We start from the raw sequence: 26,051 nt of genomic DNA, 5'->3' as shown, positions 1-26,051 counted from the left end.
GGGGAATTGGTTCTAAATCTTAAGAGTTAACCTGGAATATTTGAAAATATCAATCAAAACCACTGTTGCTTTTCATCAGAGATGACAGATAAGGGTTAGCATAACTATTCATGCTCAAAAAAAGTTCCAAAGAGTAGCAGTCTCTCTGAGATCAGTTTCTACCAACTGGAGAAGGTGTTGGCCCAAATAAGAATGTGAAATTGCAGATTACGTTACTGAGAAGACAGTTGATCCTAGACCAGAGGTCAGAGAAGCCCCCCCTGATCCTAGAGATGGCTGGACAGGTCAGTTCTGGGCCACCGATGAACTAGGATATGGTCAGAGGATGGGGCCCAAGGTAGGCACCATCACTAAGCAATGCTCATAGAGGTATGGAGTTGCTTAACCTGAAGGAGAGAAGGCTCCGAGGGGACACAGCAAAAAACTCTTCTAACGAACTACAGTTGCCCTGAAAATGAAATTGGCTACCTCAGAAGGTACTGAGTTTTTCATTCAGCATTTTCTGACAGAGGCTTGATGACAATTAACAAGGCGTAATCTGGTCCTTGCCTGCTTTCTGCAGCCTTCTTTCTAATGTAATCTAATTTCAGCTCCAGGCAGGCTGAACGGACCATGTTCCCTCTCACCTCCCCACCTGTGCGGAAGCTCCCCCCGGATTCACAACCCTGCTTTTCCTGTGACTAGTCTCCGTTCATCCTTTATCCATATTTAACCAGACACTACTCTGGAAAATCCCTCTAGCAATTCACTCAGGAGAGGCTACTTAACCCTCTCTTTATCTTCCAGCAGAAGCCTACTTCTACTGTACTTCTCTACTTAAAATGATAGCTACCATGCAGATGTGAGCTATTATATATAGAATGGATAAACAAGGTCCTACTGTATAGCACAGGGAACTATATTCAATATCCTGTGATAAACCATAATGGAGAAGAATATAAGTAAAAAAAAAAAAAAATATGAATCACTTTGCTGTACAGCAGAAATTAACACATTATAAATCAACTATACTTCAATAAAAACAAACAAACAAAAATGATAGCTACCATGCAATAAGGGTATTTGCTAAGTGAATGAATGGATGACCTGGTCCGTGCCATGCACAATGTTAAATGTTTTTAATTATGTAATGTCATTTAATCCTAGAAGAGTCCTATGTATTTGGTGCTATTATTATCCTCATTTAACAGACAAGGAAATTGATGTGTAACGAGGGTAAGGCATTACCTAAGGTTTCAGGAATCAAACCCTGACTACTGTGATTCCAAAATCCATACCCTCCCGTCCACCCCTGCTGCCCAGTTCATGTCTTTTGTGTGGATGTGGAGGCTGAGGAGGAGCTAATGAGACAGGCTGATCTGATTCTCTCTGAGATGCCCTGCGATTTTGTGGTACTTGGGGGCTCAGGGGTCTGATGGAGCTGCGGGCACATCCCTGCTCTTCACTAATTAGCCGGGTGTTGATGAGCAGCGCACTTCATCTGAGTCCCAGTCTCTTCTTTGGCAATTGGTGAAATAATGACTCTTCCCAGACGTTTGGGGGATGAAAATGAGAAGCGGTATAGAAAATGCCTAGCACGGGCATCTAGCATGAAAAAAAATTCTGTGAAGAATCAGGAGTCTCCCTTCCCTAAAGGAAACAATCTGTCTCGGCTACCTTGTGCCAGTTAAATTGCAAGGGCTCAGTAACTCATGTTTTGGTTAAACCTTTAATTTTTTTTTTTTTCAAGGGGAATCTGAGTTTTTGTTGGCAAGGGATCGAACAGGCGCGGGCCCAGCCTCTGGGCCCACAGTCCATTAGGGAATTTATGAGGGGAGATGAGGGACCGTCAACTCAAGTACTCCCTTCAGAGGCAGTACTTACAAAGCCATCAATTTCCTTAACAAAGACCATTGGCTTAAATGCCCCTTAAAGCAGTGTTATTTACACAGTTCTCCACTTCCCTTTGAATTCTCTGCCTGGGGGGTGGCCTACCTGCAGTTCTTTCCAGCTACTAGTTAATTAGGCTCCCGCCCAGAAAGGAAGCCAGCAGAAACTGGGACTTGGTTTTGAAAAGCAGCTCGATTTGGGGGTTATCACAGAGTTCACCCAAGCCACTGGTACTGCCTGCCGCTTCTGCTAATGTTCTAAAACGTGTGGACCTTGTCAGAGTTAGGACCATGGGTGGTATTGTGAGATAGAGAAGGAGTGACTGACCATTCCAGCTGTCTCTGCTTTGCAGGAAAGTAAAATAAAGCTCAAAGAGCATTAATGGCAAACACTCCTAGGGTGCTTTCTAGCTCTGTAGCATATCAATATGGTAATACTGCAGTTTTACAGATGAGGAAACTCCTTTTTGTGGCACAACTGGGATTTGAACCAAGCAACCAAGCTCCAGAGCCTGGGCACAGAACCACCATACTGAGCTACTCAAACTGATATATTGATCACTTTCTGAAGAACAGGATCTGTCCCAAGCCCAGCAGATCTGGCATCCTCAGTGCCTTAGCGTGAACCTGACACACAAGAGGTGTTCAACAAATATGTGACGAATAAATTCATGAATGTATGAAAGACTATATCACAGCTACCCTATAAAGTAAGGAACATAGCTCCTGCTCCACAGCTGGCAAAAGATGCTTGGGGACCAAGCCTGGAGCTAGAAGCAGTCCCCTGTGCCGCTGCGTCAGGTCAACTGGTCTACTCACAGTGCTGCAGAAGAACCCGCATTCTGGACCTTTACTTTTATCAGCAGAGACCCTGCACCTGATCTTACTGAGCCCAGCTGTCCAGGAAGCTTTCACAGACTCACCACCCCCAACCAGGGGTTTTCCCACTCCTTCTGGGGCCCCCTCACACCGATCCCTGCACATCTTTAAGGACCACTGCCCTCTGGAGTCCTCCAATGAAGGACTTCTTCTTAGGCCAATTGTCACTCCCATCCGCACCCTGCCTAGTACATAGCTCTGTATGCAGCAGGAGCTTAAAAGAGACAAACACTAGTGTGAGATGGATCACATTTGCTTCCAGCTGTCTTTCCAGGACCCCTGAGGCTGTTGCCTTGAGGCCAGAGGAGGCAACCCTAGAGTTTGTAAGGGGAGCTGCAGACGCTGGGTGTGGAATATTTTATCTTTCTTCCCGGCGAATTAAAAATCCAGTCCCTTAAAAATTATTATAATTTCAGATTTTCTTTATCTTAATTTCTCCTTGGTACTTAATCAGGAGCAGCCAAGAAAAAAATCGCTTTGAGTTCTTCCTCTGCTGAGGAGTTAATGATCTGTAAACAAACACTTCAGACGCGTTTCTTAAAGAGACCCCGATCCTTCTGTCACGTGAAATTCCTTTTGCACCTTGCATTGTTTCCCCTTCTCATTATCTGTTTGCTGGTAGGCTCTTCAGCTCTTGAGAGTACACATTTTTATTAGATAATCTTAATGATGAAGAGGTAGCATAAATTAGTGGTTCTACCTGAGGGTTTTGTGTGTGTGTGTGTGTGTGTGTGTGTGTGTGTGTATATGTAATTTATTTATTTATTATTATTTTTTAACATCTTTATTGGAGTATAATTGCTTTACAATGGTGTGCTAGTTTCTGCTTTATAACAAAGTGAATCAGTTATACATACACATATGTTCCTATATCTCTTCCCTCTTGCGTCTCCCTCCCTCCCACCCTCCCTATCCCACCCGTCTAGGTGGTCACAAAGCACCGAGCTGATCTCCCTGTGCTATGCGGCTGCTTCCCACTAGCTATCTATTTTACGTTTGGTAGTGTATATATGTCCACGCCACTCTCTCACTTTGTCCCAGTTTACCCTTCCCCTCCCCATATCCTCAAGTCCATGCTCTAGCAGGTCTGTGTCTTTATTCCCGTCTTACAACCTGAGGGTTTAAGAGCCAGACTTCCAGGGCTGGAATCCCTTACTGGGAGCCTTGGTTAATTACTTAACATCTCTCTGCTTTTTCCTTATCTATAGGATCAACACAATTAGTCAAAGGAGTTAACAGAGGAAAAGCATTAAATTCATAACGAGCAATTTCTACTGTTAGGACTATTGTTTGAGATGAAGAGATGGAATAGGACTGGAAACACATATCCATATGTCATCACTTCTACTGGTTCAGAAGCTCTGGTATTTTGGAGGAGGGCACTGGCTCCTCTAGTTTTGAAGTTGGGCAGTTCTGGGTTCAGATCCCAGCTCTGCCACTTAATAATCACCTGCTTTAAAGAAGTCATTTCATCTCCCTGAGCCTCAGTTTCTTTTTGTGTAAAATGGGAGTAATAATCCCTGCCTTCCAGCAGCCCCGAGAAGATTGAAAGATGAGAGAGGAGAGCCCTGTGTGTGGCACACTGCTGGCATGGGATGTGACACTTGCGAAAGTTTGTGTCCTCTTGTGTTGGTTTTCCAGCTCAATAAACATTTACTGAATGGAGGTCACTTTCTCAAAAGTCACTTAAACACTGGGGACTCTGCTGTGTCATCTGGAAAGCGGTGATGAGAATGCCTGGTTGTCAGGGATGCTGTGGGTTTGAAATGAGACAACGTAGTGGGTTCTTAATAAACATGAACGTGCCCCTTTCTACAGCCCAGGGAGGATCCAGGCCACCGTCTGAAGCTTTAGGCAGTAAGCTGCCTGGGCTCCTCTAGCCACTCTTTTCTGCTTTGAAGTATCATTTGATTCAGTGCATCAGACAATGCCTGGCTCTAGCTGGATGCTGGGAACACAGGGATAGGCAGGATGACTTCTTTCAAGGGTGAGGGAAATTGACGTGTACACAAAAAAAGTGGGGAGTGAATATAATTACGGCTATGCTGCTACAGGCTGAGGGGCGAGATGGATGAGGTGGTATTCTCACCTCTCTGTCTCTCATCCGCCTTGACCTCCCTAATTGGCTATTCTTTCACCCACCTACAGACTCATCCATCTATGCCAGCAGTTGGTCAGCAACTTTTCCTGTACGAGGCCAGATAGTAAATATTTTGGCTTTGTGGACCATACAGGGTCTCTAGGAACTACCCAACTCTGTCTCTTTAGTAGCAAATATCTAAACCAAGGGGCACAGTTGTGTTTCAGTCAAACCCGATCTACCCAAATAGGCAGCACCTGGGGTTTGGCCACGGGCAGTAGTTTTCTGACCCCCGATCTAGGCAAGCGTGTGTTTGCCTCCTGTGCCCAGTACAGGGGCGTGGCTGCAAGTACAGACTGCACACAGAGGACGTGCTTTCTCCTCCTTTCATGCCGGAAGCAGCAGCCTCCCTGGGGTCCTCAGGGACCGGAGGAGTACAGCCTGCAGCATCCAGCCTCTTCTCTCCCCTCCCTCACTACCATCCAGCCATGATGACTTTCTCTGACCCCCTCAAAAGCTCTTTCCTGCCTCGAGGATTTAACAGTCTGAACTTCTTGCAGTCCTCACTCCATCACCCTAATTTGTCCACTTCCTATTCAACCTTCAAGTCTCAGCTTGAATGTCTTGTCTCCAAGGAGGCCTCTCCTAGCCCTTCGACGTGAGGAGTTCCCTCACTTACAAACCCACATGTATTTCCACTCAGTGGCATTTCCAACAATTACATTTAAATAATCATTAGTGTCATTTCCTTGGCCTCCCTGGCCTTCCTTGTTCACTGCCATTTCCCCTGCAACTAGCACAGTGCTTGGCACACAGCAGCCATCAATAAACGTGTGAATAAATGGCATGACGTGACCCAGCAGCCAATCTGCCCCACCCTCTGGCTGGTTCTGATGGCATATGTTAGAGCACACAGCCGCTTTATCCTTCAAACCACAGCAGTGGGGTTTCACAGGGTCCTGACTGCCCATCCATCATTTTATTTTAAGCACATTACTTCTCTGTCCAAAAAAGAAAAGGAGGATACAATTAGGCCTACATCCCTCACTTGCTTAATATTTCAATTTCCCCCAGGGCACTCCCTTCAAGTGGAGATCACAGCTCATGAATATTGAATGTCCCTTCCAACCCAGCACGGTCCCCAAGAAAGAGCAGAGAGTCCGGATCTAGGAAAGGCCCCTGCCCCCCAGGCCTCTCCCCTCTCCTGGGCTACCTGGGTCCTGACTGCACAGATGCACATCAAGGCACCTGAATGGGCAGGTGGATTTCCGGTCACTTTAAATGCCACAAAGAAGCCCCGGTTCTTGGCTACCAGATTCACCTGACTTGGAGGCTGCGTTTCAAATGCGCACATCAAAGTTTGGTCTTGATTCCTTGAATTCAGGAAAGCTCCGGGCCCTCCCGAGCCTGACCCCTCCCTGGGAGTCAGGAGGCCAACCCAGACGAAGGGCGAGGATTCCTCCCTTCTGGCATCTGAGGCCATCCTGTTTCTTTTCATTCCTGAATGGCCTCTCTGTGGGGTAGGCCTCCCGGGCTTCTAAAGGAGGTGGTAAGCCGTGGTCTGAGGCTGGATGGCAGGCTTGATCCTAACTGGTGCCGACTCAAGGGTGTTTGAATGCGTCCATCAGACCTCCCGGTTGAGGACTGCAGATCTTTGGGCCCACCCTGCACAGCAGTCTTCCGCCCCATCACCTCCCTTCCCTACGTCTTTGTCCCCTCGGTGACCCCCTCTGACCCTCCGGGGTAAAGGAATTCCTTTCTCCTCCCCAAGCCCTCATTTCTTTTAAAATGCACAGTTTAAAAACAATAACGACCTGGGATTTAAATTCTGGAGGTCGGGGCTGGAAGGGCCTGGGGGAGCTCATCTAGCTCACCCCCATCACGTTACAGCTGGGGAGACTGAGATCAAGGGGCCTCAGCCACTTCTCATGATGGCAAGACGTAGCTCAGGACCGTTTTTCCCGGAGATGGACAGGAGGCCTCTGCATCCCCAGCTGAGATGGGAAGTGAGGAAGGGGAAGATAGCAGAAATGTCTACTAACTGCCAGGTACTGTGCTAGACACTCTATAGGCGCTATTTCCATCTTTCTCTAAACATAACTGCACTGTGATTATGCCTGTTTGCCAGAAGAGAAGACTGAGACTCAGTGAGTGGCCAACAGACCTTTGAACTCGGCCTCCTCTGTCGCCAACACATTGCCATGACAACGGGACAAAGTGTCAAACTCCTCCTAGGCTAAAAAACAGTGTGGCCATATTCAATGGAGGGTGAGCTCTTAAAAACAAAAATACAACCCAAAACACGGAATGGCGCAATGTCAAGGGCATGGGCTTTGGGCAGTGGAACGTTCACAGGGGGATGATAACTGAAAATTGTCGTCTTCATGACTCATGAAAAGGCACAGGAAGGATATATGCATTCACTTTTGTCTCCTGCTGTGTCAATGGCAACAAAGCAGAAATAGTGAAAAAGAGGCTATCTACTGCTTTGGGGAGGGTTCATCTGGGTACTGGACACGGTCTTTAGAAGCAGGCAGACGGGATGTAAGGTCTCCTCCTCTGAGCCCCTTGTCCGTGTGAGTTAGGGCAATTCACCTCAGTGTCCCAGTTTCCTCAGCAGCAAAACGGGCATTCTTATTCTGACCAAACGGAGCTGCTGGAAGGGTAAATGGAATCATTTGAAGAAAGGGTTCTAAGCAAAGAAGCTGGTACAGTTTGGTGCCTGATAGTGAAATAACTTCATGGGTAAGTGTGCAGACTTCGCCTAGGTACTGTGAATCCCATCTCTGCTCTTTCTAGCTGTGTGACCTTAGGCCAATTATTTAACCTCTCTGAACCTCATGTGTGTTCCTCTACACTCCTGGGATAATAACATTATTTATCTCATAGGGTTCCTGGGAAGATTGATATAGCGTTCAAATTAATGATATTAATAACAGTAATAACCACAGCATTAGCAAACACATGTATAACACCTACTAGGTGCCACTGGCTTTTTTGTTTTGTTTTTTTGCACTACGTGGGCCTCTCACTGTTGTGGCCTCTCCCGTTGCGGAGCACAGGCTCCGGACGCACAGGCTCAGCGGCCGTGGCTCACGGGTCCAGCCGCTCCGCGGTATGTGAGATCTTCCCGGACCGGGGCACGAACCCGTGTCCCCTGCATCGGCAGGCGGACTCTCAACCACTGCGCCACCAGGGAAGCCCGTTGCCACTGTTTTAAAATGCTTTACCTACAGAGCCTCATTTCACCTTCACAACAACTGTAAAACTAACCCGTTTTACTGATGAGAAAACTGAGGCACAGATAAAATGGGTTTGGGCCTGGCTTCTCACCCAAAATCCATGCTCTTAATCATTACGGAATGTGTCATTATGCCAGTACTAAGCATGTCACCCATGCTAGCTGACAGATCATCACCATCATCACCTTCATCACCACTCCCACGATTACCACTAACATTTCTCTTTTCTTCTTTTAGAGACCTGTCTTCATGTTAAAAGAAGCTTTATTTCAAGAAGGTATTTTGGTGAAAGTCACTATATTTTTTCCACAGAGGGAGGTCTGAAGGACTACGTGCAGCCAGGAGAAGTTTTATTTTATTCTTTTTCAATTTCAATTTTTTTTTTTTTAAGGTGAGAGGTGGACCATCTATTATGATTTCATGTTGTTAGAAAGAAAAATAATAATAAACGCAACTCCCAGCAGAGCCCATTCTTCCTCCGTTTCCACTCCCCCTCCCCCTACCAGATGCTGTTTTCCTTTTCAGTCACTGTTGTTCTAAAGTCTCATCAGAACATCCACCAAGAAGACATGGCGATTCATCTTCTTGTTTTCCTTTCTCGCCTTGGCTCGGAGCAGGCCAGGGCGGCCTGACAGAGGGGCCACAAGGCTCGGTGACCCCCGCCCCTCCCAGTGACTTGTGGGGAAGTGGATTGATCCCTCCTCCTCCTTATCTGCTCACACGTAATTGAGTTATTGGCCCTGGCTCTAGGACAGGGCTGGAGATGCTGTGTCGGACCAGAGACAAAGTAATGCTAATGGCAGGGAATGGGGGAGAGGAGGGGAGAGGGGAGGGAGCTGGAAAAAGAGACAGGCAGGGAGTATGTGTGTGTGTCTGGGAAAGACAACGTGGGGGTCCGTTTGCTTTGTTTTCTTAACTATATATCAGCATCAAGCAGGATTTGAAACCCCAAAGCCCTTAAATGGATGTCTGACAGATGGAGGATTCCTCACTGTCAGACAGGGAAAGAAGTCTTAGGGCCCTCAGCACGATCGCTCTCACTTCACAAAGGGAGAAACTGAGGCTCCGAGGTGAGATGCAAAGCTGCAACCCAGGCTCTCAAGTCTGAGCTAAGACCTGGACCCAGCTCTCCTGAAAGACACAGGGTGCTAAATCAACACAGCATGAGAAGTCCCCCACAACCGCATCTCCTGTAACGGATTAAACGCCATCTCCGAAGGTAGCACATTTCCAGCACCCGCTCAAGATATATTACTGAGTATAACCCCTTTTGGGGATGCTTCACATTTTGTCTGACTAATTTGACCATTACCTTCCCTCCTTCAGCTTTTATCAGCAGCCTGTCTGTAGTTTATGACTCAGTGCTTTAGAAACAGAATTCCCAACGCTGCGAACAATGCCTCCAGCCAGAGCCTGTTGGGATGGGGTGTGGGGAGTTATCATTTCACTGATACCACATTTTTAAACTGAAGCTTCAGGCCTGGTGTATGTTATATTTTAAAAAGGGGGGAAAAGGACAAGATAAGTTCCACATTGCTGGGGATGTAGCCTCATTGCCTAAGAGGTCTTGTGGGTGGTGTTCCTTTTAACAAGCAACTTATTATGTGTTGGGGATGAGGGCTCTGGGGGTGGGAAAGTGGGAAAGGGAAGTCCCAGGGTGTTGCATAATAACACATTGGCACCTTGGGAATACTTCCGGATGTGTGGGCTCCTGCGAAGTGAATGAGAATACCACCATAAATCTGTCACCCACCCTCACACTGGTGTGACCAAAGCCAGGGAAAACATTAGCCCGACTAAATGGTCGGTGACAAAAAAATAAAAAAGAAGCAAAGGAAGGGACGAAGAAGACATGGAAGGAAGGATGGAAAGGAATCGTTCAGCTGGGGAGGCAGCTGGGGAGGCAGAGCTGCAGAGTAGAAAATGCTGAGGCTCTCCGTCTGGAGATGGGATCACAGCTCTGTGAACCGTGTGACCTCGGGCAAATTCAGGCATCCTAGTAGGTCTCAGATCCCTCATCTGGACATAAGAGACCTCACATAGGCTCACATTAAACAAAGGCGCATGGCATAAGGCATGCCACCTGGTGGGTATCCGTACACGGGGGCTGCGGCTGACACTCACCCCCACCTCAACACACACGGGTGTAACGGTCTGTGTGCAGCTTGCTAGGAATGGGGCTAACCCTCATAGCATCTTACGGCAACAAGCCTCAGTAGGGATTCTAAGTGACGATCAACAGAAACCAACTTTGCCTAACTTAAGCAAAACAAGCAAACAAGCAACATCTATCCACAGCATATTGGATACTTATGGAAGTCTCCCTAGGAGGGCTGGAGAGCGTTTTGAAGCCTGATTCCAAGCTCAGGATTAGCCCCCAGGACTGCTCTTGTGAAGACATCTCAGAGCTGTGGCCACACGAAGTCATTTCAGCACTAATACTAGATGCTGTCATTGGTACTTTGGAAACACATGGGTTGTGGCCACTCCCGCCATCTTCATCAAAATGATTTCTGCAGGGTCCCTATGTCTTCTAATTCAGTCTTGGGTTGGTGTGTATGATTGGGGGTCAGGGGGAAAGTGTAGGTCACATGCCCACATTCAGCTACAAGGGAGGCTGGGAGGAGGAGATGCTTGCATGACCAACTTCTGTCGTGGGGCTCTGCCTCACTGTTATTACAACAAGGAGAGTTTTTCCCTAAATCTAGGAAAGGGATTCAGATAGTAAGTGTCCACAAATGTTGGTAAATATCTTCCACAATTAAGTCCCAGGACTGTTACCATTTTCTGGATGAGAACACTGAAGCTTAGCGAAGGTCCCAGCCGTGTATCAACCCGTCGGTCTCATTCGAGCCTGTTCTCTCGGCTACCATCTTGATCACCATCTTGACACATGCAGCGATGAGAACAGCATCCACCCCAGCCAAGCCTCCTACACTCCAGTCTCATTTCTGTGACTCATTAAACCTGGATCTTCTGGGAGCCACAGATTCACTGTCTAGTTTTCAACTATTCTTCTTTGAGGAAGATGCCTTTCTAGACTCAAAGCCATGGAGTTCGTCCTTGGAATATAGTTCCTAGGCAATGGGATCTCTGGACAGACTCCTTTCTTCCTGGAAGGTCCTGAATCTCTGTGTCTCTCTAATGGAATTCTAAATGGTGAGCTGGGGGGTGCATAGCTGAGGTCCTTCCCCTAACACAACCAAACTCAATACGCAGGGGGAACAGACAGCCTTCCCTGGACACCATCCACACCACCGACAGTTCTGTATTCCATTCCATTCATTCATTACAGGAATTGCTCCACTGTAGCATGTTCCTTGCTCACCGCCAAAGCCCTACAAGACCAAGAGCTGTCCTGTAAAAAATATCTTGCAGGAAGCTCAGCACAGTTAGCTCTGGAGTCAGACTCTCTGGGTGGAAGTCCCAGCTCTACCACCTCGCTGCATATCCTGAGTTCACTTCCCCATGCCTCAGCCTCCTCTTTTGAAAAGCAGGCACTAAAAGGGTCGTTAGGAGAATGAGAGTTATAAATGTGCTCGGCATACAATAGGTGTTCAGTACATATCAGCAGCAGCAGCAGAACGCCTAGGATGTACTACAGAGTAACAGTATATAAAGTGGATCTATGAGGCTCCAAGTCTCATCCTCTTGGTAACTCCCTCATCTTCACTCCTCTCCTCTTAAGCCTTTCAGTTAACACAGCTTGAAAATCATGATCTATTCCAGTCATTTTGGCCAAAGTGTAGGTGGGGAAGGAATACCCAAAGAGCTAAAGCAAGATAGGACTGGACTCACAGTCTCCTAAGCCTTACCACTGTATGTATAAATTCAGTTATTTTTCTAAGAAATGGTGAACCACATCATAACTTTCACCTCCTCTTTGCACTAGGCTCCAGCAACCAATAGTATCAGTGACCCCCAAATCCGTGGACCAGCAAATGTTGTCTGTACAGGGCCAGTTAGTAAATATTTAAGGCTCTTTGGCCCACAGGGTCTCTGTTGCAACCACTCAATTCTAGGGTCGTAGCAAAAAAGTAGCCATAGATAATAAGAGATGGGTGTGCTGTGTTCTAGAAAACTTTATTTACAAATATAGGCAGTAGGCCAGTTCTGGCCCAAGGAATGTAATTGGCAGATCTGTTCCATGGACAGTACCATATCCTAACTTAACCACATCGTACCTTCTTCCCATAAGCGCTGAAGTCACATGTCATCTTAGTGGCAGTAAACTAGGTGGACACCCTCCAGCAAGATCTGACAGTGATGTTGGGCGCCATGAGGATGATGGCAAAGGCAAGAGGTGGTTCAAGCAGAACTCACGATTATGAGAAATCGTCACACACTTTGGAAACCATACAACAGAAGTGCAGATAAGGCTCTTAGAGACCACCTAACCCAATCCTTTCAATTTATGGGAGGTAAGCTGAGGTCCAGTCTAGGGAAGTGACTTGGCCAGCTTTAAGCAGCAAGTTCTCAGCACAGCTGGGACCAGAGATCCTGGTTTTCTTAAATTTAGTCCAAGGCTCTTTCCACCCTACCACTAGGCTCATATCAAGGTTTTATTATGAATCATACTCAAATCAACAGAGAAGAGAGAAAAAAAAATCTTCTGCCCTTTAAAAACCCAAGGCCCTGACCGGAAACTGTCCTGCTCTTCCTCCCTCCATATCTTCCTTTCTTTCCATCCACGAACAGTTTCGGGACACCTCTATTGTGTTGCTCAGCCCACACGTATTGCCAAGGAGATAGTAGGTGCTCAATAAATGTGTCTGAGAATGGAATACAAGGTAAATGATACATGGTAAAAACCTCACAGAGCTCACAATATACCAGGGGAAGACAGGTCTAAAAGCTCGCCTGCAATGTGCTGCAAACGCGAGGAACCGATGACATTTCCTCCCCTTTAGTCCTCCTAGAAAATTGCCTTTCAGTGAGAAATCTTCCCACTGACGTTTTCATCCCTTCCTTAGATGGAACACCTCTCTCTTTTGTACTTGCAAATGAATTGTGATTAGTTTTCACCTCCAGCCCAGGGGATTAGCCAGGGGACCTTTGATCTTCAGGTATCGATTTGCATCTTAAAGGAAGCATGATCTCATCTGGGCCAGCTCAAAATTCCATCCCTGCCCCCCAGCCCCCGTCTGTTTACCAGCCCCGGGCTGACCAGGGCCTCCCAAGTGGGGCTAAAACAACAAGATCAGCCAGACTCCTGGGGAAGGCAGAGGAAAACAAATTTCCCATCTGACTCCATAAAGGTGGGAAAAGGACATTTGCTTTCTAAACACAGGCTGGTCTGCTGGTCTGTTATTTCTCTTTCCTCAAGTCAGAGAGACTAGATCCTGGCTAGAGGCTGTATAGCAAAATGAACTGAGATTGTGTGTGAGAATCGGACAAAATCAGGTTCGAGTCCTGGTTCTGTCTTCAATCCTAACCTGTGTGACTCTGGACCTATTTTTAAATCTCTCTGGCTTTTGATTTTTCTCATCTCTAAAGTAAGAATAAAAGCCTTAAAAATCTATGCTAATAATTAACCTGGAAGTTGGCATGAAGAAAAGGAATAATGTATGTAAGATAAAGCTTGATCAAAAGGGTTGCCCATCATCACCATCATCTATGAGATCATAAGCTCCATGAGGGCAGGGATACCTGCCATTTGTTTGTTTCCATTGCTGTATTCACTAGTACCTACAACAGTGCCTGGCCCCCAGGAGGTACTCAATAAATATGTGTAATATAAAGGAGTGAATTCTCATTTAGTTATAACTATTGCTGTTACTGTAACTGACTAGCCATTCTGCGCTGTCCACTTCCCCAGCCAGGCCCAGAGAAAGGACAAGGACTTACCGATGCAATTGAAGGAAACTTCCTGTCGGCAGAAAAGGGAGCAGCCATCCCCATTGATCTTATTCATGTCATCACATTCTTCACCTTGGCTTCTGCAGAATGGATATAGAGGGGGAAATTTGTCAGATCAGCTTCAGACCCACAGCTGGACATGGAAAAGTCCCTCTCCGGGGCCAGGAACTTTCTGGTGAGGCCTCGGGCAAGTCCCTTTCCCTGTCTGAGTTTTCTGTTTCTTCCAAATGAGATGCGTACAAGGTGAATTTGTGAGATTCTGTTATGTTTGCCTTACTGTGTTTCTGATGACAAAGTAGAATTCCTGCTTCAAACCCATTTGCTGAGATCTCCTTAGTTAAGTTAGCAAGTCAGATGGGAGTAACAGGAGGATGAATGAACAAATGGATGCACAGACTTTGCTCCAGCGTGTCTGGGAAATCTCACTTCCATTTTATTTTTTAAATTTATTTATTTTAAAATTTTTATTTATTTATTTTTGGCTGTGTTGGGTCTTTTTTGCTGCATGTGGGCTTCCTCTAGTTGCAATGAGCAGGGGCTACTCTCCGTTGTGGTGCGTGGGCTTCTCATTGTGGTGGCTTCTCTTGTTGCAGAGCATGGGCTCTAGGCGCGCAGGCTTCAGTAGTTATGGCACACGGGCTCGGTAGCTGTGGTGCATGGGCTTAGCTGGTCCGCGGCATGTGGGATCTTCCTGGACCGGGGCTCAAACCCGAGTCCTCTGCACTGGCAGGTGGATTCTTAACCACTGTGCCACCCGGGAAGACCCATCACTTCCACTTTAAAATTGAGAATTTGAAGAGAATTTTGGAGTCTCTAAGGTATAACTGCTGTTCTTCACGATGTTCTTCACGATGCCCTGCCTTAGCCCTATCCCCATACCCCCAGTGCACGTAAAGGTAAAGATTTTCTCCACCCATGTGTTCAGGTTTGATCCTTAGATCAGAAAACACTGCCTTCTCCACTGGGTGTGTCATTGCATAGTGTCAAGAACTCTGAGGCCTGTGTCCTATGCTGTTACGAAATAAAAATGCCTCCTCTCGTTTTATTTTGAGGAATTATTTCCGTCACCTAAGGATGATTCTGCAGTGGTTAGGATGGGCAGAAAATGAGCAATGCTCTCTGAACTGGACCTAGGGAAAGGGAAGGAGGAGTAACAACTGAAAGTTTGGATGGGTTACCACTTTCTGGAAAACTCCCATCCATTTATTTATTTATTTATCTGCATGTTGTCTGCGTTGGGTCTTTGTTGCTGCATGCGGGCTTTCTCTAGTTGTGGTGAGCGGGGGCTACTCTTCGTTGCGGTGCGCGGGCTTCTCATAGCGGTGGCTCCTCTTGTTGCGGAGCATGGGCTCTAGGCGCACGGGCTTCAGTAGATGTGGTTCGCGGGCTCTAGAGCGCAGGCTCAGTAGTTGTGGACACACGGGCTTAGTTGCTCTGCGGCACGCGGGATCTTCCCAGACCAGGGCTCGAACCCATGTTCCCTACATTGGCAGGGGGACTCTTAACCACTGAGCCACCAGGGAAGTCCCTCTCATCCTTTTAGTAACAGAAACTTGGGTTTAGAGCCCCATGTTCCAAACTGGGTGATCTCAGACAAATCCCTTAATCTCTCTCTCTCCCTGATATTTCTATCTTTGACAATTTACATCAATTAAAATAAAAAATAATTAAACTTTCCATTCCTTAGTCACACTAACCACATTTCAAGTCCTCCATAGCTGGATGTAGGGAGTGGCAAATATATTGGACAGCACAGAACCTATTTCCAGTATTGCGGAAAAATCCATTGGACAGTGCTGTTCGGGGCGTTGAATCTCAGTCTTCTCATGGGCTAAAATGGAGATAATTACACCTACTCCTTAGCGTTGGTGCAAAAATGGAATGTAACTTAATGCGGCTGGCCTGGCGTGCGACATACAGTAGATGCTCAGAGAGTCACAGCTCCCATGCCCACCCACCTGTCCTGGGGGGTCTCCGCAGAGTGTGTGGCAGTCGCCCCTTCATCCCCAGAGACCAGCTGGGACCTGTCCCAGCATGGAAGAAGCCTCAGACTTTGCCTTTCACCCGGGCAATTACACTGGGAAATGTTTGTTGCTTTTAGGAGGTGTCAGAGTAGCAGGATGGTGCCTTGTAATCAATCCTTAAAATGACTAGGACATTGCATTGATCTCTCAAGAGCCACCCAATTTCTCTCCTGTCTGCAAACCCATGAGAAAAGAATTCTACTGATATATTCCAAGCTGGGCCCATATTCCAGTCTCTGCCAGCAAATCTTGCACTGGAAATTGGTGGTGGCCTTGTGCTCCTTAGCTATTTCGTGGGTTATCTGGGGAGAGATTTTTTTTTTTTTTTTTTAACCTGGGCTGGTTTCCCTAAGCCACAAAGAACACTTCTAACCCGTTCCCTCACCACCCAAACAATATGTTCTACTGGTTTAAGCAAAACATTAGGGTCACCACAAATATCTTCTAGGCATGACAGATCTATCATTAGATAGACAGGTTCTGAGAAACCCTCTTTGACCTCCCAGGCTGGAGTGGGTGGCCATCTTCTCTGAGTCCAAAGACAAGGGGCTCCATCTATCAGAGCACTTGTCAAACTGACTGCCTTTGCCTGTTACTTGAGAGCACTCTATCCTAGGCTTTAAGATGCCAAAGGACGTGACAGAGGCTTTGTCATCCTAGCACCCTGACTCCTGGCACAGTGTCTGGGACAGAGCCGATAGCACGTGGTTACTCCTTCACTTGTCAGTTTTGCAGGGCTGTCAGTCACAGCAAGGCAATGGTAAATCCAGATGTGAACCTGGGCCCCGGGCTCACATCTTGGTTTTGCTCCTTACTGGGTGTATAAGCTTCAGAAAACCATTTTAGTCTCTGTGTGCAAGTTGTCTCTTTCGTAAAGTATGGTAATAGGACCTATCTCACGTGGTTGCTGGAAGGACCCAAGGAGATCATAATGTAGCACAGTGCCTCCTGCCTAGTGGAGTCTCAATAAATATTTATAATTATCATTATAAGACTCATCCAGTGCTTTCATTCATCAGGGCCCTCACTGAGTGCTGTAAACTCCTTCGCATATGTATAGTAAATTAGCATGTATCATCCCATGAAAAATCCAATTAGTGAAGACGGCATCCTTTCTTTCCTTCAAAGTTTCTTTTGTTTTGTTTTGTTTTTGCTTAGGGAATCATCCATAAGCTGCATTCAGTTTTCTACCAAGTATGTCAACAACTATTTGGTACCTGCAGGTAATTCAACACGTATTTGATGTCTATGCAGGATAGTAATTCTAGGTAAAAAAATACTAAAAATCTTTGTTAAGAAAACTATTTAAATTACTCCTCCTCCTCCTCCTCCTCCTCCTAGTAGTAGTAGTTTCAGATCAGTGACAAGAATAATACTGTTTGCAGTGTTTCACCAGTGTACCTATATCTGATTCCAAAATGGACAGACTGAACCATAGATCACTTCCTACACCTAGTGAGTTTCTCTTTTTATTCCTCGTGCTAAATTAGAAAATCCCAAATCACAATTATGCGTTGTCAGCAATGATCGTGACTGTTTCCTGGATATTCTGGATACGTAGCTCAGTCTTGTACCCACAGATGATAGGGCACCTTCCCTGGAGACTCAGGTGCTCAGGGTTCCATCAGACAACAGCTGCATCAAAAGCTAGAAGTCAGGGCTTCCCTGGTGGCGCAGTTGTTGAGAGTCCGCCTGCCGATGCAGGGGACACGGGTTCGTGCCCTGGTCCGGGAGGATCCCACGTGCCACGGAGCGGCTGGGCCCGTGAGCCATGGCCGCTGAGCCTACGCATCCAGAGCCTGTGCTCTGCAACGGGAGAGGCCACAGCAGTGAGAGGCCCGCGTACCACAAAAAAAAAAAAAAAAAGCTAGAAGTCGATGTCTTAATGTGAGAGAAAACAGTGACTATCTTCCCTTTGCCCACTTTTGTTACATTAAGCACCAGAAACCATATCTTCATGTTTGGTTGTTGCATTTGGAGGAGGATCTTACATATGACAGCACGCCATCAATTTCATTCTCTGACAAGTGAGGAGTTTTATCTTCCATGCTTGAGGAGTCAAATTCTTGGCAATCAGGTGGTTTGCATCGCAATTCAACCCTTAAAAATCCTTATATTATCTCCTCCGTATGGAAATTGAGATAATTCAGCTTTGAAATTATACATGCAGGGCATTTAAGACATGAATATATATCCCTGAGATACATCACTTCAGCAAGCCACTTGAAATTGTGCAAATAATCATTACTGGCCTTTATCAATGTCAACATTAAAAAAAAGGCATTCGTTATTTCAGAAACTTGACTTAGTACCTTTCTCATAACAGCTGGCATACTTCAGTGTGTATGGGGATGCAGAATCTTACACATACTGTTATCTCTTTGCACAGTAAGTTGGGCAGTTGTAACTCACTGGCCCGCATCTGATCATATTCTCGACATCTACTTTTCCCTTCAATGCTGAGTCATGACCAGAAAGCAAACTGCTGGCCAATAACAGATGTCTGTGCAGATGGGTATTCTGGTACAAACTCTTTCCTTGCATCACTGTGTCATCCTTGCTTTGTTCCTATCTGGTCCTTTCATTCCATAGCAGGTTTCCAGTGTATATTACACACTGCAAAATCATCAGTACCGAATTAAGTTGCTCTTGACCTCAAGCACTAGTGTCAATGATAAACTAAAAGGAATAGTCATCGAGCCCTTCTCTTTCATATATGAACTATACCTATTAGCCGATTCATGTCCTGTACATCAGTGGTTTCATCCAACTGTGAAACAAATTCTCTTTAGAGCGCCCCTCCCCCTACAGAAAAAGTCATTGCAATTCCATGTTGCACAGATATTACGTGACACCCAACAGTGCCATTTAATGAAGGAATTTTGCCAATAGCTTGTTGTGTCATCTCCATACGTAACATTTATCATTAAATCTGCCAATAGTTTTAAAAGTCCCTTAGCAATAGTATGACTAGTAACTATATTCACAATAAAGAACACGATTTTAGCAATAAGGAACTTAATTGTGCATGATTCTTGGTCTCTTTTTCATCTCTAGGAAGAAAACCATTCAATTTAGTGACCGTGCATATTCCAGAGGAAAAAAACCTCAAAGATTTACTTTTTTTTCCCCAACAATGCAAAAGTTTTGATGGCTTCTTGCAACTATTTCTCAGTTGCATATAACATCTTGCCCTGTGGACAGGGGATGGATGGACTGACGATCCAATAAAATCCATTTTTTAGACACACAGCTTTATATCTTCTAATCACACTTTTCCTTTTTTGGCTGCTCGTGTGGAATCTTTACACTTGCCTCCCTGAACTTATAATCACATTCAATATTCACTCTGGAGTACTGTTTACCATCACGGTTTCAACATTATAGAGAGCTGAAACAGTTTGCTGTTTTTATAAGGCTCTGACCCAGTTTGTAAATTGTTGATATAACACAATACAACAGAAATAATAAATAAACATGCAGTTTTAAGAAATGTAAATGGTAACTAGCAAAGAATGTAAAAGTGTTTGAACCTAGGTGCCCTGTGTCCTGTTAAGTGAATGTGGCCTGGGGTGGAAAAAACTAATAGAATCCTTGTAGTACACATAGAACAAGAGCATACTGGTAGTAAGTGCATAACGGTAGCTCTATGGAAATCTTATATTGTATTACATGCTTGAGAAACGTGTTTGTTCAAAAAAGAATCATTGCTTTTCTCTGAGGCCAGCGAGCTGCTTGCAGACAAATTGGCAGACTGCTGAGGATCCCTCGTAACTCACAGCTCAACCCTGAAGAGTATCCCGTAAGCTCTTCTATTTGGCACCCTGACCGTGTCTTGGCCTGCTTAACATCGCTCCCACTCCTCTCTTTAGTTAGGCTTACTTACTTCTGGATGATGCCATCACCGCAGTACCCACTTCCGTGGATGTAAGTGGCAGTAGGTGATGGCTCACTCTCTTCGCTTCCTGAAATAGTGATAACCCAGTACTGGTACACACTGCCAAGATTTAGATCCCTGGAAAACATAAAGAAGACTATTAACTATACAGATGCGAGGCTGGGGACAAACAAAATGGATCCCCTTGAGTACATGTCTACTAGTCTTGCTTGTTTTTGATATCACATGCACATTTAATTATCCAACAGTTTTATTTGTTTTTTTTTTTTTAATTTTACTGAGGTAGAGTTGATTTACAATGTTGTGTTAATTTCTGCTGGACAGCAAAGTGCCTCAGTTACAAACATATGTACATTCTTTTTCATATTCTTTTCCATTATGGTTTATCACAGGAGATTGAATAGAGTTCCCTGTGCTATACAGTAGGACATTGTTGTTTATCCAACCTATGTGTACTAGTTTGCATCTGCTAATCCCAAACTCCTAACCCTTCCCTCCCCCACCCCCCTCGGCAACCACAAAGCTGTTCTCTGTGTCTGTGAGTCTGTTCCTGTTTCATAGATATGTTTGTTTATGTCATATTTTAGATTCCACATATGTTAGTTATCCAGTAATTTTTCATGTCTACTGTGATTAAGTAGACATGCATGATGGACTACACTAAAATGTAGCATCTAAATGTCCTTAAAATGACACAGTACCATGAACATTACTAGGTACTTTTTATCTTTAATTTAACCCTTACAATAACCCTGGTGGATAAGAATTGTATGGTATGTGCCCCATAATGAAGGTGTTTGGGAGAACGCCATCCAGGAAAAAATAAATGGGGAGAAGCAAAGGCACAGAGGTGGGAAAGCACCATGTGAGATTCTGTGGGCACTGTCTGATCTATTGCCCTCTTTTTAAGATCTGAGCAGAAACCCCATTACAAGCAAGCAAGCCCTTTCCTTATGTTTCACATCCAGTGATTCTCCATCTCCCTTCCACTTGCTCCTCCCTGTGCCTCTCACTCTTGACTAAATTAATAATAATAGCAGCGTCTATTAATTGAATGTCAGGACCGGGGCCAAGCACTTTCCATGTGTTTTCTCATTTGAGAACCAAAACAACACTACATGTGTACTAGTAGTTTCATGTTTATTTTACAGATGACGGATCTGAGGCATAGAGAGATCAAGCAAAATGCTTACAACCATATGACATTAAATTATATCCTGCAGTCTGCCTCCCTAATCCCTAGTTCAGGTTTGTTTTAACAATCTCACTCCTTACAAAGGGGCATCTTGTCCTGGAACCGCAATTCCAGGCATTGGTTCCTGCTAGCTTTCCAATTTGCCTAGATTGCGTCTCCCCTTTGCTCTCAAGACCTCCTAGAGCAATGCCTGGTCTACCTTCCTCACACTCAACCTTATACCAGATTACCTCCCTCCCCTTCTTATCCCCTCTCATCTCCCTGCTTGAATTCCCCTGCCATCAAAGGAATCTGGCTACTGCCAATTATCTTCCAAGGCAAAGGTATATTTATCCACATGACCAAATCACCATCCTCATTTCCTTTTTGACCATTTTCAAAAGGAAATGTTATTCTCTTTCATCTCCCTCTGCACCAATTACTTACTTTTTAATAATAAAAATGTGTCATGGGAAAAAACACAAAATGGTCATGAAGAGAATTCCTATCAGATTCCAGAGTTGGGGTGAGGGGGGGATTCCATAAACAAAAGGACAGTGTCAAAAACATCTCAAGTTCTCCTGCCCATCTGTTGTTTCAGCTGCTCTGAGGGCTAGGGCTGTCTGGATAAGTCCAATAAGATAGCAGGTGCAGCGACAACAGTCAGACAACGTCTCCTGACTCTCAACGATGATGAGCTGGAGTTTATGAGCACTGAAGGAGGCCGGTGAGGAACACAGCCTTCCTGAGAATGCTGGGCTTATTACCCAAAGAAGAGTTTGTTTCAGCAGTGCTGGAGCAGACCAGAATATTGAGGGTAGACCAGAAGTCCCTGGGGATTCCAGCAGTGCTCTGTCAATGAAAACTAAGTGGATGACATGCATAAAAATCTTGAGATACTGTATGTATGAATGTATGAATAACTGGTGCCTTGTAAACCTCCGAAATGCTAATTTGTTGATATAATTATAGGCCTTTAAAAAAGTTTACTGGATATTTTAACCACCTCTAGACTAATGAATGTACACATTTTCAGATAATGCTTCTAAAGCTGGAATATTGTGGCAGGGGGAAGAGTGATGTTCCCGGGGAAACACGAAGGTACAAGATAAAGATGACATGCATTCTACTGTACGTTAACTTTCTCTAACATATGGAGGTACATTTTATATTAAACAGTCATGGCCGTGTTACGGAATAAAATAAAGATGTTTCTTCAGGCTACCTCCCAGGCCACTGGGGGCATATGGTCACTGTCTGAAGCAGATGGAGCACTTCTGTGGAAAAGCGTGAGAGTGTGAAAATTACTTCTCTACATTGTGCTTTTCATTTGTGATGTGTGTCCAAATGATTTATGGATGATAATATTTAGGTGCTCTGCTAATATTTGTGAATGCTCTCCTCCTCCCCATGCCTTGCCCTCCCTCCTCCCCTTCCTCTCCTTCTCAGGAAACACCACTGTCAGGCAAGCAAACATGTGTTTCCACCCTGGCTTCATCATTTGCTAGCTGAGAAGTCATAGGCAGGAGCCTATTTCAAATTAGCCATAAACCTAGTTTCACAGCCTTTTCCCACAGATCGAATGTAAGAACATATATAAAGCACCTATGTGCCCAGCGATTGATAGATAGTTAACAAATGTTAACCCATTACAACTACTGCTGAATTAGCAACTTTCTCACTCACTGGAATTATGCTGTGCTCTCTTTCCTAGAAGGGGAGAAGTGACAGATAACTATATACAAACTTGGTTTGGTAAACCCATGAAGATGAATGAGGCCACCATCTATCATGTGTGCCATAGCTTGATGGAAAGTCTCTTTTCCACCGTATCGTTTGGGTAGAACACCCTCATTGCCTGCAGCTTGCTGTCTCTCTAGGTGGCTATTCTCAACTTCTGCAATTTGTGGATCCCAGAAGGTCTGTCTTTACCCTGGGGCAAAATCTGTCCCCCAGTAACTTCCACTACTGTCCTCCTTGTTACCCACCAGCATCACATAGAACATATCTGATTGGTAGAGAAACCTTAATAACCCTCCTTACAAACTGTGTGTGCGTGCCACATGCGTCATTATCTCACGGAAGCCGGAGGGCGGCTCTTTGAAGCAGGGGCTGTTATCCCAAGTTTTCAGATAGGAAAACAGAAGCCCAAGTCATTCCCTTCATAAAAAGCTAGGGAAGAAAGAACAGGATACAAATGCTATTAAAAAGATTATATTGGGCTTCCCTGGTGGCGCAGTGGTTGGGAGTCCGCCTGCCGGTGCAGGGGACACGGGTTTGTGCCCCGGTCCTGGAAGATCCCACATGCCGCGGAGCGGCTGGGCCCGTGAGCCATGGCCGCTGGGCCTGTGTGTCCGGAGCCTGTGCTCCACGGCGGGAGAGGCCACAGCAGTGAGAGGCCCGTGTACCGCAGGAAAAAAAAAAAAAAGATTATATTTTTCCACTGAAGAATTCTTGTGATAAAACTACATGTTCTCCAAGTTAAAGTTACCATTAATGCTAAACTAGGGCTCTTTTCTCAAGAGCCTAAGGTAGAAGAGAGTTCTTTCAGAAGGACAGGGTAGTGGCTTCTGAAGGCTTTGCTGGAGGTTAGGACCTATTTCATGGTTGGTCTAAAAGTAGGACATTTATGTCAAGTTGTTCCTTTCAGCTGCTCTGAAAACCATCTGGAAAGTCTTATGCTGTCACTTGAACTCCTTCCCCTCCTGAGCCTCCCACATCCAGGCAGACCCTAAGCCTTGTCAATTTCCCCCACCCAACAGCTTCCATGTCATTCCCTCTGCACCCCTGCTGCCACCTACATCCCAAACTTGATGGTTGAAGCAGCCTCTGGCTTGCCCTCCTGCCTCTAGCATCTCCCTTTTCCAGTCTTTCCAACACCATCAGAATATTCTTAGATCCAAAGCTACTCTCCTGCTCAACATCTCCCCACTTAGTGCCGTGATGGGAGCATGCTACCAAGCTGAAACTTCCTATTTACTCTTTGTTTGGAACTAAAATTTTACCACTTCATCTGAAACATGATTAGCTTCATCACTTCCGATTTCTCTCATAGAATTCTGAGGGCCATTTTATTTTATCTTTATTTAAAAAGCTAACCTCCACTAGTAGTTAATCATTAATTCTTCACACTGCATCTCACATTAATTTCATGTTTTTAGCTAGTAAATGTAAATGACAGTATTTAAACGTGATGAGATTATTTTGAAGGGTTGTTTTATTTGCAGCCTTGGTATGACTTCTTTTTTTAATGTTTAACCATCATTGTTTCACAAATGTCTCAAATGACATATCTGCTTTAGGTTTGCATTTCTGGCAATTAGAAACAAAAATACTGACATTCCTAAGTGGTATGATTTTTCAGTATTTCTCCTCAGAAAATGTATTGATGGTAATGTGTAGCAAATTTGGAGCACAACCTTATAGAAAATTTAGTTACATATTATAAAATCATCATCTTAAGAATATGTATGTTATTAAGGAGCCTAAGTACCCCCATGACTTAGCTTTTGGCAAAAACGTCTATTTCTTAAAATTATGGTATGTAATTAATATCATGATAGGTCAATTAAAAACCCCTCTGAAATCTACAGGCAAGTCACTTTACTTCTTTCGGTCTGTTTTTCTATCTTTTAATTAAGATATATGATTCTTCTCCCATACCAATGTGAAGACAAAATGAGAGCTATGAGAGTACAATAGGAGAAAGAGGGAGGGAGAACCTCATTGCACAATGGAAATATTCCATTTTGCTTCTTCTAGGAAACTCTCTCTGAGCCTCTCTTTTTTTTTTTTTTTTGCGGTACGCGGGCCTCTCACTGTTGTGGCCTCTCCCGTTGCGGAGCACAGGCTCCGGACGCGCAGGCTCAGCGGCCATGGCTCACGGGCCCAGCCGCTCTGCGGCATGCGGGATCTTCCCGGACCGGGGCACGAACCCATGTCCCCTGCATCGGCAGACGGACTCTCAACCACTGCGCCACCAGGGAAGCCCCTCTCTGAGCCTCTTGATTCCTCCTTATTGGCCTCCTATTGTTTCCATATTATAGCATTCATTTATCACATTCTATGTCCCCAAATAGTCTGTGTAACTAAACTGTGTTATACTTTTTTGATATTCCACCTTCTGCAATAATTATAGCAATTGTAGTTTCCATTTGTTTCCTATTTATCATATGCCAAGCACTATGCCTTCATATGAATACTATCATTTAATCAAAACAACAGTCCCTTGAATAATTACTATGAAAAGTTTTCAGATAAGGAAACTAACACTTAGGAAGGTTAAGCTATCTGCCTATAGTCACACTGCTTTTGTCAGAGGGCAGGGACTTGAGCCAAGTCTAATTCCATCCCAAGACAGTGCTATCTGGAGATGGAAGCCACAGCTGTTATAAACTGGAAAATATAGCAGAATAGAAGTTAGAAGACCTAGTTTTGGAATCAAGTAGAGTATCCATACAAAGACCAGTTGGAAAGTTCTAGAAGTCAGGAGAGACACACATCCTTTTAAACACCACCACTGACTCACTCACCATGGGCAAGCCATTTCCTCTCTCTGAGCATCCATTTCTTCATCTACAAAATAGGAATCTGGGAAGAATGTGACGAGCAGCTCTAATTTAATGAGGAATGAGGTGCTGCATCTTTCTGCCCTGAGATTTTCTACAAGCTAGGAGCTGCCTCAGCAGTTAAAATCCTGCACTGAGAATGGGTACAGTTTAGGATCCACCACCCAGATTGACTGAGCTGGGAGACACGGTAGGGGGAGCACCTAGGATGCCTCTGGCTCAGGAAGAGCCCAAGTGTTCCAGTGCTGCCTGGGACTAAGGGTGAGAGGGTAATGCCTGGGCACTTTGTATACCATCTTCCAGCCAAGAATGGGAAGAGAAGGAAACGATCACTTTTTGAGCCTGAGATGATGTGCCAAGGGACTTTACACATACCATTACAATTGTTTTAAATAGAAAATACATTAATCGCATAGAAGGGTACAAAGACTACTATAACAAATGTCTGTACGCTTACTC

The 26,051-nt window shown here is 45.0% G+C and overlaps 1 protein-coding gene across 1 annotated transcript in view; it reads right to left on the bottom strand.

The window, feature by feature from the left end:
- PAPPA (pappalysin 1) overlaps positions 1–26,051 on the bottom strand; it is a 225,850-nt gene that overhangs the window by 123,393 nt on the left and 76,406 nt on the right. Inside the window, exons 8-9 of the mRNA XM_024762187.1 lie at positions 19,839–19,967; positions 13,917–14,008 (exon numbers count right to left, since the gene is read on the bottom strand). Of these exons, the coding sequence (XP_024617955.1) occupies positions 13,917–14,008; positions 19,839–19,967 (221 nt within the window). The remainder of the gene's footprint in view (positions 1–13,916; positions 14,009–19,838; positions 19,968–26,051) is intronic.

Source organism: Neophocaena asiaeorientalis, unplaced genomic scaffold (genome assembly GCF_003031525.2).
Source record: "Neophocaena asiaeorientalis asiaeorientalis breed wild unplaced genomic scaffold, Neophocaena_asiaeorientalis_V1.1 scaffold78, whole genome shotgun sequence".
Taxonomy (NCBI): domain Eukaryota; kingdom Metazoa; phylum Chordata; class Mammalia; order Artiodactyla; family Phocoenidae; genus Neophocaena; species Neophocaena asiaeorientalis.
The sequence above is the reverse complement of the archived record's forward strand: the minus strand, read 5'-3'. Positions and strand labels throughout refer to the sequence as shown.